General features: G+C 34.1%; 1 protein-coding gene and 1 pseudogene across 2 annotated transcripts; one reads left to right on the top strand and one right to left on the bottom strand.

Moving 5' to 3' along the window:
- Nucleotides 1-4,562: 4,562 nt before the first annotated feature.
- On the bottom strand, nucleotides 4,563-7,041 carry LOC143571802 (peptidyl-prolyl cis-trans isomerase CYP20-1-like; annotated as a pseudogene). Its single transcript, XR_013142161.1, has 7 exons — nucleotides 6,979-7,041; nucleotides 6,180-6,258; nucleotides 6,029-6,076; nucleotides 5,910-5,933; nucleotides 5,494-5,676; nucleotides 4,791-4,866; nucleotides 4,563-4,702 (listed from the first exon to the last, which is right to left on the bottom strand). The product of XR_013142161.1 is annotated as a peptidyl-prolyl cis-trans isomerase CYP20-1-like (transcript).
- A 4,486-nt stretch (nucleotides 7,042-11,527) lies between these two features.
- On the top strand, nucleotides 11,528-12,977 carry LOC143571803 (uncharacterized). The gene is made up of 4 exons (XM_077057129.1): nucleotides 11,528-11,877; nucleotides 11,949-12,044; nucleotides 12,713-12,772; nucleotides 12,855-12,977. The coding sequence occupies exons 1-2, from the start codon at nucleotides 11,674-11,676 to the stop codon at nucleotides 12,018-12,020; spliced, it is 276 nt and encodes a 91-aa protein (XP_076913244.1). The 5' UTR covers nucleotides 11,528-11,673; the 3' UTR covers nucleotides 12,021-12,044; nucleotides 12,713-12,772; nucleotides 12,855-12,977.
- Nucleotides 12,978-13,906: the final 929 nt, after the last annotated feature.

Genomic DNA, 13,906 nt, shown 5'->3' with positions numbered 1-13,906 from the left:
CTATTGTTGTTATCATTAAATCAAAAGTACTATGAATTTTGCCTTTTGGAATCTTTAATCGATTGTAGTTAATTAAATAGTTTACAATAATAATAAACATGCAACTTGCACACAACAAATAAACCCCTAAATAAAGGATTTGTCTAAATACTATTTTTAGGAAATTCAATTAAAGAAAAAAGAAATGTATTCAAAATATAGCAATTGAATTAAATAAATTGTTGAATAAATTCAAACAACTGATAAATATTAATTGTATAAGACACGATAACCGGAGAGTACCTATCCCATGAAGTTGCTAGATACCTAAAAGATTATAAAATCGTAAGGTAACTTACTTGTTTGAAGACGTCTCAACAAAATGGTGTTTTGAAAAGGAAGAACTAACATTTAGCTGAGGTGATAGGACGTATGATCCACAGTAAATCGGCAGTGGGTCATTTTTGGGCATAAGTGATTAAATCTACAACATATGTCATCAATTGTATTCTAGCAAGTAGCAGCAAGGTTTAAGTTATGTATCGCCATTTGAAAAACTCAATAACATACAACAAAATATTAGTCATTTGAGAGAGTATTTAGTTGTGTGTATTATGTTTTGGTATCGAGTTAGAGAAGAAAGCTACTCGATGTTTTTTGTTTGGGTAAGATCAAGAGCGTAAAGAATGGTGATGTTGTGAGCCGGATTCATGTAAGGGTCATGATCGATCCAACTCTGTTCTAATTTGGCTAGTGAGCGGAAACAGCTAATCAAGCGTGTAATTAATCAACAAACAATGTAGTAATCAACTTGTACTGTATTAGGTGCATGTGTGTTACAAGATATGAGGGCATAGCATTACAATGAACACATTGCTTGCTATTTATAGCCCTGACCTAACACATTACATAATTATGTTTAAGCCCACACGGTCTTCATCCACGATAACTACTTCATCTGAGAGAACTAGAGAACTAACTAATCTCGTATCCGACTCAACTTAAAAAATGTTATGCTCACATTAACCTTAAATGCAACCCAACAATTATTTGTTAAACGTCTTGAAATGTCATATTTGACGAAGCCTTGTCAAGGTGGTTAACCAATAAGGAAGCCCTACTTTCACCAAATGCTCTAAAATAAAGTTTGATGGCATCCATCGTGGGCACTTGATATGACCAGTCTTGCAAACCAATCCAACAATTATGGAAACTACCGCATGTTAGAAGAACCAATACACCACGAAAACCAAGCCCTGTATATGAAAATGTGGAGGTTGTTAAGGATGATGTTAATGATCCTGAATCGTTCTATCAAGCATGGGTCAAACAAGCAATCTAGAAAAGAATTTTAAGGGTAACCAGAAAAAAATGGACCTAATGGTATTCTAATTTTGTAAACAAATTATAATTAATTCATAAATCTGGTTCATGAATGTTAGAAGTGGTGAAAATTATAGTAGAGGACTAATTTTGACAATAGTTTATAGCTAAGTACCAATTTTGAAAGTTGTACATTGAAAATAAAATTTGTGTGGTAAAATTCGAAGGTGTGCGGGTACAACCCACGTAACTTCTGGCATACCCAATAACCACTATGGGGCATTCATTAGATGGTTTTAAACTGCTAAATGTAACATACATATAGTTTCATAAAAATGCTAAAAACCTTAAATATTTACACTTCATCGACAAAGTTGATAGGTAATCCGAGCTATCTCTAAACACCACCTAAATTCACCCCTGCAAATAGAGCTATGGAAGAAGATATCATTGCTCTAAAAAGTAATCAAATATTAGAGGGATCACCAATAAAACGTCTTACTAAAAAAATGTAGTGATCACGTTATTCAACACATTATATCAAGTTAGTGTAGTCTTCAAACATTCACTATGTTAAGATAGTGAAGTCTCACAACACTATGCCAAGATAAAGTTTCCAGCCCAAATCAACAATACAACACTATACTAAGATAGTGTTTCCCTTTCAATTCTTGATGAACAAATCATTTAACAAATCACTAAAATAAACTCTAGTGATGTCCCCTCAATATTACATAAATATATGAAAGATCTTGTAGAACTTCTTTCATTTTTTGCTCTTCTTGGATCTGATATCTTCTTTAATTGGATGCTTGAATAATGTTATAATCAAGAGAGTGATATATTTGATAAGTGTGTATATTAGTTAGTTTAAAACGGGGTGAGGATAAAGATTGCACAAGTCATCTAAAATTATCCAAAGCACAAAACAAAGTTTGTGCAATTTAGTGACCGGGTCGATCCATGTGATCAATCCTATCGACTACTGATAACCATCTCACGCATTATTATATTTTGTGATTTGAACGTTGTGAGATGTCATTGTCTACTTTTATCACCTTCTTTGCAGTTTTTTTTCATGCCGCAACCTCTTATCACCTTCTTTGCAGATGTTTTTCATGCCACTACATGTCGCAATCCTTAGCCTCTGACCTTGCAACATCTATAGGTTTTCACCTAACATGTTTGTAGTGGTATTTTCTAGTCTGGTATATTTATTAGACTATTATTTGAAAATTGAACTTTTAAATATTAATTCAAGACTAATTCGTATTTTCCGGTTTGCATGTTAATTGTGTATCTAAACGATTAAATGTTATGAACAAAAAATAGGAAAAAAATTTAGGTTTATTTTGGATTATTCAGACATTATCCGAATCCGATCCGAATCGAATTCGGATAGATTCGGATCAGATAGGAATATTTCTAGTTGGGATCGGATCGAATTTCGGACAGGGTCCTAAATTTTCAAATCCGAATAACCCGAACCGAATAACCAAATAATCCGTTATCTGATCTGATGAATGCCCCTAATTGGAAGTTCGACTTGCCCCAGGGAAGCAAGTTGCTTGCATTTCATGCATACCATGTTTATTAGGTAATAAATTATCCGGTTGTTTTTGTTGCTTGAAATTACTAAAAGTAATCTACTAATTTGGAATTAAAGACCTTTTCATATTGATCTAAAGCTCATTCTAACATTCCCCCCTCCTCTTTTAGTCTATATTTTCAATTTCTTCCTCTATGCTATTCACCCGTCAAATAACAAGGTACTCTATCTCATGTTATTATACTTGAGCATCAGTTTGATTTTGATACTTTGAGTTGTTTATTGATGAACATGTAATCTTTTTGTTGTGTAAAAATTATTTCGATTCCACCTTCGGTCGATATTAACAACTTCCATGTTCAACCTCCATATATCAAGGTACTTATTATCATTTTATTCTTTTTATAACTATTTAGTTTGAATGTCACAACTAATGTTCACTTATTATTTTCCTAATATTTTTGCTTTAGAATTTATAATCTTGTATATGTGTTTCTATTTCGGTGTTTGTGAAAGAATAAGACTTTTTGGATGTTACGTAGTTTTTTTGGCTTCTAAGTTCTAACATATGACTTCATTACCTAAAGATTACCTAATAGACGAAGGTTTTTATTAATATGTTTTTTTTATGGTTTAAATACTAAAATGTTTGAATGTGTAATTTTACTTAGTTTGTCTTTATATGCTATTTTGCTTTAATAAAAACAGCAATGTTAGAAATCTAATTTTAATCTCAAACCATCTAACTACCCATTCATTACTATTCATTATGTAGTACCTTATAATTTATAAAATTATAATGTTCATTATAATTCATATATATATATTTGAAGTTTTCTATAATTTTCACCTATGTTAATCCAAATGTTAATACATAAACAAAAAAAATAATCCAAAAGCATTCAATTTGCATTTTTGAAGCTTTAATAGCATTTTACTCAATTGTGCTTTCTTTACTCGTAAGCTTCATTAGCAGGTTTTTCAATCGCCGTTACCAAGAACCCGGAATGGGAACCGTCTTCGGTTATAATAGTTATGGCAAATAATTTTTTTTAATATGAGCCGCAAACTGTAAAACATCTTTTTGACTAAACCATTATTTTTGGAAAAACCACCGGTTTGAAGGTTTAGTAGACCGCACTAAAATACCATGCTCAAAATACCAAACCCTCATACGAAATCCGGTTTATCGGTTACCAGTCAGTATGAACTGGTTTTTAAAACCATTAGAAAAGATGGGAGGTCTTAAATAGAGGGTTTCGGGTTGGGTTAGGAGGTTTTTCTCACCCATTGTGAGTTTCCTCCTAAGGGCGGAATAGAGATGATCGGGTAGGTTGGTAACCCCTCAACAAGGGGCTGCCATCAAAATTCTTGAACCATCACACATTCACACCCTTTGATTGAACAATCTTATGGATGCCACTTCTCGATGACATCGCTTTGAACCACATACCATTTTAAACCGAACCAAGGAGGAACCATGGATTGCACCAATGTGAACCGCTTGTCAGACACATGGATCATCCATTTGAACCAACCACACTTTTGTCTAACCTACGCAATCCTCTAAACAAACGAAATGTATTAAAAAACGATATTAAAACCAAAAGTTTTTAGTTAAACCAAGATGTATGCCTGATACATAAAATTAAACATCTTTGGAAACAAGAAAACAGGTATCACCAAGCCAAAAACTTAAAACAAAAGCATAATTATAGAGGCAGTTCACCACTATCCGCAATTATAACTTTGCTTTTCGGTGTTCCACTTTGCGTCCCTTCGGCTTCCATCTTGTAAACAATATCCATGCCGGACAACACTTTCCCAAACACGACATGCCTACCATCCAACCTAAAAGCATTTCATGACCCGTTAATAAAAGTTTGAATCCTCTAACCAACAATATAAATAAAACATGTTCCATGATCATGCAAATTACCAGCTGGTTGTGACAGTTGTGATGAAGAATTGTGACCCATTGGTGTTCTTTCCAGCATTTGCCATTGACAATAGTCCTGCGTAGTAAAAACCACGTTTGAAAATTGTATTGTCAACTTTAATGTATGATTGCATTTTTCTTTTTATTAATTTAGTTGAACCTATTAATAGGCCTGATTCTTTACAAACAGACAGAGAATATCCATGTTCTTTTGTTTTAGCTTTAATTGAGCAAACGATCGAGCACAAACTGTTAAACGAGCAGGTTTTCTTGTTCTCATTCGTGTTCTTAAGGTAAGAAACTGAACGTATCCGTGTACGTTTATGACTTTATGATCATTTGTTAACGTTATAAATGAGTGGTTCATCCACATAAAACATAACAGCTAAAACCAGTTAAACTTAAATGCAAATGTGAACAATAACGCTTTGGGCCCAAAAAGTTGTTAAAACTTGACTAAAATGTAATGGGCCTACTAATTTTTAATTATATTAACGAACTTAAACAAACGTAAAGTAACCGACATAAGTGAGCGTAATAATTTAAACGGGCGTTCACCAACATAAATGAACGAACAAGACATTTGTTCAGGTTCGTTCATTTAACTGAATGAACAAAGTTTTTTGTTCATGTTTGTGTAGAACGGATAACTGGACGCTCGGTTCGTTTACATGCCTACCGGTTAGCTTAATCAATGATTTACCTGGTCCAGTGTGCTTAATCTTGAAATTTTCATCATTAAACTTTTATCCATAAATAGATTCTCCTCCTCTCCCGTCTCCTAGTGTGAAATCACCACCTTGAATCATGAAGCTCGGGATAATCCTGTGAAAAGTGCTTCCTTTGTAGTGAAGAGGCTTCCCGCTCTTTCCGGTTCCTTTCTCTCCTGTGACCATTTAGGAAAAAAAATTAACATAAGTATAATATAATAAGAAATTCAAATTATCCGATGAGCAAATAGTATCAGTGTGACAATATTGTCTGTGCAGCTCACAAGGAGCTCTATGGGTCTCTTCTTGTTACTGTTAATGAAAGTTAAAATCAATGTGCCCAAAAAGGGATTGTTGGTATTTGAAGTCAAACATTCCTTATGACCCCAATATATTCCATGAATGTTACCTGTGCATAATGCTCTGAAATTTTCTGCAATGAAAAGGAGTTAATTAAATTAGTAAAGAATAAATAAATAAAATGTAGCATAAAGTGAGTGAATAAGTAGCCATCATCATAATTGATACCTGCTGTTTTGGGAACGGTTTTTCCAAAGAGACCGAAAACGATTCTTCCTGAGAAACCAAACAAGTGCATACAATGAATCTTTTTATATAAAAAAGGATACTAAAGATTGATAAATAATAACAACAACAACAATAATAATAATAATAATACCAGCGGGTTTTCCAGCAATCTCAACATCAAAATAAACCTTGTGAGTCACCTCTGTCAGATCCTTGTTTGATTTCTTAGCCTGCAAATAAATAAATAATATAAGATTCAAATATTAGAAAACAAACACCTCGATCGAAGCAAGCAGATCCGTACAATTTGACGGTGGGCACTGGGGGCATCGATGCCCCTCCACAGTGCCACGTCAAAGCCACGTGGGCACTGGGGCGGGGCATAATGCCCCTCTATGGTGAGAGGGCTTCGAAGCCCAACCTTTTTTCGTTTTTTTTCATAAAACAAAAAAACCAGCACAATAATAAAAAAAATACAATAATAATAAAATACAAAAGTTGCGTCCCGCGAAAAATAATCTTTCATCAACCGGTCATAAGCACCTTCGCGATCCCGTTGAAGATGAGGCCGTGATTGTGAGCTTTTGCAATGCTGGACTAAGAGTTGGGCAGCCTCTCGAATAGCACTAAATATCGCTTCATCCTAATCGGAAATAAAGTCGATATCGGGGTAGTAGTAGTCGGGTGTCGAAGATGATTCAGAAGACGTATTTGTGGAGAAAGTTTTAAAAAGTTTAAAGAGGAGAATGAGATTTGTTGAGATTGGGGGGGGGGGGGGCAACCTCCTCCACCGCGCCCAATCTCCCCTCCTTCGGCGCCCATAGCAAGCAGTCAAAGGTGATTTCAGAGAGATGAAATCTAATAGTGATAGATCGACTGAACGATCAAGTAAACCCTAACAATGAAATTGATGAGATTTAGGGATAATATGACGGGATGTTAATTGTTACCTGAGTGAGAGCAGCTAGGGTTCCGATGACAAGTAGACAGCAGATCACCACAGACTTCTTCATTCTCTTTCGCCACGACCACTGACTCACTTTGCCGACTTGACTCGAGGGAGGAGGTTTATATGACAAGTGACGTAACTTAACCCAATAGGATTCTCACACGTGGATGGTTGAGCTGGATTTGATTTGACTGGTTACTGTAAGTGGAAGGGTGTTTGGGTTTAAGGATGCTGCTGTTATTAATTTATTAATATTATGGTTAGTGTTTGGTAATGGTTGCTGCTAAAAGAACATTCAAATATTTTTACCTTCATAGCTATGTTTAGTTCACTTGGTATATGAAAAAGGCAACTTTTAAAAGTTTGTTACATCAAAATGAAGATTTTGATAACAATGAGGTAGTGTTTGTTATGGAGGAATGAAATGTAGAATTTAATAAGTCATTCCAAAGGAATAGAAAAAAACATGTTTGGTTACCATGCATGAATGGAATGAAACTCCTTTCATTTTTAGGATTTTCATTCATTTAGGTATGGGTGTTTTTTTTTCATTCCTTTAAGAAATGAAAAAGTCAAAAAGTCAACATCATTATTACTATTATAAAATTATTATTATTATCATTATTATTATTTTCTAATTATAGTTATTATATTATCATTATCGTTTTGTATATTATAATATAACTATTATTATATTAGAACTATTACTACATTATCAATATATTTTATTTTTAAATTAGATGAGTTAACATTTCACAACGCATATACAGTTTAACGATCTCGTTGCAGCACGAGGTCTTAAAAATACTTATTATGAATATTCCTTTATTATTAATATTATTTATTTATTTTATTATTATTATTACTAATAAAAATATTAATAATGATAAAGCGATTAATCATTTCATTCTTATATGGTAACCAAACATGACAATGGAATTGTAATGATCCATTTCATTCCTTTCTCCATTTCATTACCACGTCCATTCCATTCCCTCATCTATTCCATTACACCGTACCAAACATACCCTGAATGTATTAAGAATTCACTCCGTTTAAGAAAACCTATTAAACTCATTATCAACCACTTGTTAAATTAAATAAAATGAGTTTGTGTCCTGAAGTGTAGTGATGGATATTCCCACAATCAAATTTTAATCGATTTGAGAAGGAATGTATATTGAATTTCATTGATAGAAGGATTACTAATTGAAGTTGATGCAACAATATTCAGAACTAATCATTATACGGAATAGGAGAAACACTCAATTTTCTTAGCATTCATCATGTCCTTATTGTCCTCCATCATCTCGCTTATATTGATCCGGCGATCGTTCTCACCATGTTGCTCATTTCCTTGTGCCGCTGAACTGGGCTAGTGGTTGGGCGTTACTTGGGTCCAAGTATGTTTCATAACTTTGAGGTTAAAAGTGAATACAAAAAATTGGAAGTTATTTTTTTACTCTTCTCTCTGTACTAAAATGTTTTATTTAGCGCGTGTTAATTATTCGTTGCATAAGTTTCTTTTTATTTTATTATTTTTTTTATAATAAATATAATAAACATATTTTACATATGTTAAAAAATAAGATTTGTGCATCGGGTTTACATGAGTTTTCTTTTTATACATTCCCTTAATACGCTTTGATATATTTGAAACTAAGATCACTTTTTATCGTCAATCATGTTTAGTTTCTATTGAACGCATTATTCGAGTACTATTCTTATATTGAACTTACATAGAATGTTTTACCAAAAAATTCAAAGAACTTTACTGCTATTTCCGAAAAAACGCAATGAACTTGCAAATTTATCTCATAAACATGAAAGGTTATCAAATGACATAAACATATTGCCATGTAATGTAAAAAAAAGAGCATGTTGAGTAGATATCATATTAGGCATTGGCGGATCCAGCATACAAACGGGTGGTTCCCCGGAACCACCCGAGTTTCGAAATAATAGTGTACGGATATATAGAAGACGCGTAGGAACCACCTTATAAATTAAGAGGGAACCACCTAAAAAAAATTCCTGGATCTGCCACTGATATTAGGTATCGTTTGGTATGTATGAATGACAAGAAAAATGGAATGATTCATTACGTGGGAATGAAAAAAGTGGTGTTTTGTTGCTCAATGAAATAGAATCATTCATTACACATGGAATCGCATTCCATCAAATCCATTCATTCCCACCCCCTTCTTTTTTTTTCATTCAATTCCTCATTCACCCAACTTTCTCGACAACCACCACTACCATCGCCGCCGCCACCACCACTTGATCGCCGCTGTCGCCGTATCCACCACCACCTGACCCCGTCGTCGCCGTCTCCGTTGCCACCACCACCACTACTTTACCACCAGTGCTACCACCGCCACCGCCACCTTCGTTGCCGTAACAACCGCAACCATTATTACCGCCACCGCATGACCATCACCATCACCACCATTGTCGCTCCCTGACCACCAACACCTAACCGCCACCACTGTCGCCTCCACCCTACCATCATCATCACTACCAATACTGTCAACGCCATCGCCGCCACCCGCCCTTGCCCCTGACCGCCACCACCACTGTTGTTTTCGTCGTCGGAGCTACTACCAGCGTCGTCATTATAGTTTTTTTTTTATTTTGGTAAAGAACAATTATTTTGATATATGAGTGTTTTATTATTTCTATTTCATTCCTACAATTTTTTGGATACCAAACAACATAAAGTAAAATTCATTTCATTCTCATAGGTTAACCAAACAAGGCAAATAAATATTAATGATATATTTCATTTCTTTACCTATTCCATTCCATTCCATTCCTTCTCCATTCCATTCTTCCTTCATTTCATTACCTCCAACCAAACATACCCTTAGGGCACGTTCGTTTCACAGAATTCGTGGGAATTCAAAGGAATTGGAATTAAAATCCTATAACATGGTGTGTTCATTTCATTGGAATTGGAATCTTAATTCCATTTTGGTGTGTTTGGTTGTCAAAGAATTGAAATTGGAATTCAATTCCTTCAAATTCCTTTAAATAAAAGAATTCTAAATCCTTCCAAAATGTAAAGGATTTCAAGTGAATTCGTTAGAATCTTTTCTCGAGGTTTTTTTTTTTTTTTTTAACTAGAACAATGAATAAAACATTTTAGTTTTTTTTACCTTTTTTTGTCTTTGATTTATATTTTGAGTTATGAATTTTTTATTATTATTTGAATATTTGTTTGAGGGGTTTTTGATCTTAATAGAAAACCCCTAAAAAATTAAAAAATAAATCATAACGCAAAATATAAAAGAACAAGCTCTTAGAGTTAGAAAACTCAAAAGGGTAATTTTTTTTCTTTTTTTTTCTTTTAAGCATTGTAGTGAATATAGTCTTCTTATGTTATCTTCTCAAAACGAATTGACCACTTTACGTTTGTGACCTTGTAGTTTGTTAGGCTAGGGTCACACCTAAAAGAAGGTGAAGAAAAGAAACTTGAGAGTGTAAGTGGGCTGAGATTATATACACAATTTATATGAATTGGAAGCCCAAAAGCAAAAGTTGAAAAGGCCGCCCAGAGCCCACTTTGTGTTCCCTCCATCCGGCCGAACCGAACCGAACCGCATTTCATCGACACCGCTCCAAAGAACACAGCTTCGCTCCGCTCCGCTGAGTAGATTATCAGTTTTGATTGATTGATTTGCACAGTATATCAAGCTTTGAAAGCTGCTTTAGGCAAGGTGACCAAACATGAGAAGACGTGTCTTGACAACCAACACGTTTTTATTCCTTTTGCTTTTGATACTTTTGGTTTCCTCTCGCCTGAAGCTGTGGAGTTACTTACCCGTGTCCAACGGGTCATGCATAGTAATGTTATGACTCCAAGATCCGCAAATGTAGTTTTTAAAAGATTGGGTTTTACAATTCAAGAAGGGCTAGCGGCGCAACTTATTACCCGCTTGCCTTCTGTTTCGATGTAATCATAAACTAAAATCTTAAGAAAATTGATTATTATTATTATTATTATGAAATTAGGTTGCAGTAGATGTAGATCTTCATTTCTTATTCTTGTATTATATGCCTGATAACAACATGATTCATTGCACATTTTTTCTTAATTTAGTACATTTTATGTTTTCCATACACACTAACACTATATCTAATCTTATGAAATGGACTTCTTAGATAGATAAACCCCTAAATCAGCCTTATCCAGCTGAGCCTGAGCCTCAAATATATAAAGCTTGTTTTGTTATCGAGCCTTGTATCACAAGATTTAGTTGTCTCGCCAGGATACTTAACTAATAACCGATATGTTTGTATGGTATTTATTCATAGGAAATTAAGATGAAACTACTTGTACAAGGTCTTCTTCGGTCTGTTACAGCTGCCATTTCGCCTACTTACCGAACCTTTTCACTTGCTAGAAAATTGGCTACAACTAGTGCTTCAGGTACTTACCTGCAAAGCAAAAGAAAACACATTATTATGCTTCTTTTTATCGGGCCACATACTATATAAATTTCTGCAATTTCTCATAAAAGTCGGTTTAACAAATTTTTGCACAGCAATCGAAACTGATGCAAATGCCAACTCATCAGAACCCACGTAAGACTTTCAACGAAGCATATTCGGTGATCTTCCAAACCGCACTGTCGGTCCAGCTTCCTTTTATCAAAAGTTTGATCAACAGAAAACTGGTCAAGGAATATCTGAAATGATGTCTAGGTTGAATGGTTCTAGAAGATCGGGATATTTGGACGGTCTGGATGATGGTCTCACTACTTTGACCGACGGTTTGGATGGAAAGTTAAAGGATGCTGCTACTTATTTTGAGTATGATGTGAATGAAGTTGAGAAAGAGGATTATAAGTTTAGACCAGATGTCACATTTTGGCCTGGTAATACTTATGATGTTAAGGTATCAAGTGTAAGCAGTTTATTATGTTTTCTTTACTTCAACAAGTTTAATAAAATCGTGGGTTTGTGCAGGATCTTGATCTTACTAAACCGGGTGTTCGGAAACCGGTGAAAAGATTGGAGTTTGAAGTATCAACCGAGTAAGTTCTACAAAAAGCTGATTTTAGGGTGAGCAATTTTAATTTATAGTGCTGTAAATGAGCCTAGCCGAGCTGAGCCCGAGCTGGCTTGAGCTTGGCTCACTCAACTTAGGAGAGCTCGGCTTGTTTCAAGCTCTATTTCTAAAGCTCGAGATCGACTTGTTTATTATTTGTTAATTAATCTATATACATTTTAATTATATATATATATATATATATATTAGTATATAACATAATACATATTATATAGTTATCTTTTCATAATTTTATATATAATACTTAAATATGCATATAGACACACACATATATATATGTGTATTTAATATATTAAATTAACTTTTTAAATAGTAGGTTTGTTACTTCGTTTGTGCCTTCAGCTCAATAAGTGAAGCTTGGGTTGGGCTAATTTATTAAACGGGCTTATTTTTAGGATTAAGCCAGGCTCATTTTGAGATTTTAGCGAGCTGATCTCAAGTGGCTTGACTTATTTATTAAACAAGCTTACTTTTAGGACCGAGCTCCGCTCATTTCGAGCTTTTAGCGAGCCGATATCGAGTGGCTTGGTTCGCTTAATTAACAAGCTTATTTTTAGGATCAAGCTCCATTCATTTTAAGCTTTTAGCAAGCTGATCTCGAGCGGCTAGGTTCGTTTACGTTCCTAATTTATTTCAACTTAGATTTTGCGCATGCATGCAGAATGTGAAGTTTCTTGCTAACTTTATAACCGAGGCTGGAGTAATTATCAAGACGAGCAAGGTGAGAAATAATATAGCTACTTATATTATAATATATTCAAATCTTGATTACATTTTGAAGCTATTATTATTTTTTAATGTAGACCAAAATTAGTGCGAAAGCCCAGAGAAAGGTTGCTCGAGAGATAAAGACAGCTCGCGCGTTTGGATTAATGCCATTCACAAGTATGGGAACCAAACATTTTGCTTATGGTAGGAATATGCAGGATCTTAAAGCCTGTTTTATTTGAGCTTCGTGCACCTGTAAGGTTGCCGATTCATTTTCCAAATGAAATAAACCTAGGAAACATGGAATGTTTTGTATGATCTGGCCGACTGTTTGGTTTGGCCCGGGAAACAATATGAAGAGCGCACACGCACTTCTAATGGATGCACATAATCATTATAAACAAACATTTGATATTGAATAATTATATAGAGGGCGCGGCTGCTTGACAGGTTTTGATTATTTGTGATGTTAATGGATAGTTTCAAAGAATCCGTGTCTTGTTTGTATGTTTTATAAAATAAAGTTAAAAAAAATTGGATTATGAGTTTAAGTTTATTTTTTTTAGTGATGAAGGTGTTTAATGGTAAAAGATCATATATATTTGCTGAATAAAATTAGTATATAAAGGAAAAAAAACTCAAAAACAGGATGTCCTGTTTCTAAGCAAAACAAGATAATCATATTTCTACGTGCACGGTTGTTTTCAAATTTATTTTTGTTATAATTTAACTTATATGTTTGGATTGAGTTTGAAAAATGTTTATTGGCTTATTGGCGTTTCAAAGGCTAATAAATTTAAATGTGTTTGGCTATCACAAAAATCTTTCTTATTTTAGATTTTTAAGAAAGATTTTTGAAATGATTAAAAAACAGTTTTTCAAAAGCCCTAAATCCTGGCTTTTCAAAATAGCTTTTTGAAAAAGCCGATAAGTCGATAAGCATTTTTCAAACTCAATCCCAAACATGCTCATAAACAATTATTTTCATACTAGACCAGAATGGATTGGAACGGGTTACACAACTGGTAAATATTGATTATTGACTCATGACTGATTGAGCAGGTCTATTGGATTGGTTGTTTAACTAGTTTTTCTGAGTGATGAAATTATTTGAAAAATGTTAGCTCTATATTGCTACGTATTAGTT

Source organism: Bidens hawaiensis, unplaced genomic scaffold (assembly GCF_021521415.1).
Source record: "Bidens hawaiensis isolate Kalapana, Puna unplaced genomic scaffold, B.hawaiensis_p1.1 tig00025586_1, whole genome shotgun sequence".
NCBI classification, from domain to species: domain Eukaryota; kingdom Viridiplantae; phylum Streptophyta; class Magnoliopsida; order Asterales; family Asteraceae; genus Bidens; species Bidens hawaiensis.
Note: the sequence above shows the minus strand (reverse complement) of the source record. Positions and strands in the feature narration are given on the sequence as shown.

What these genes read in the sequence shown, in the direction of transcription:
- LOC143571803 (XM_077057129.1), top strand. Translation starts at nt 11,674, where the DNA reads ATGATGTCTAGGTTGAATGGTTCTAGAAGATCGGGATATTTGGACGGT. An exon ending in GTAATACTTATGATGTTAAG is followed by an intron (nt 11,878 to 11,948) that starts GTATCAAGTGTA and finishes GGGTTTGTGCAG; the next exon opens with GATCTTGATCTTACTAAACC.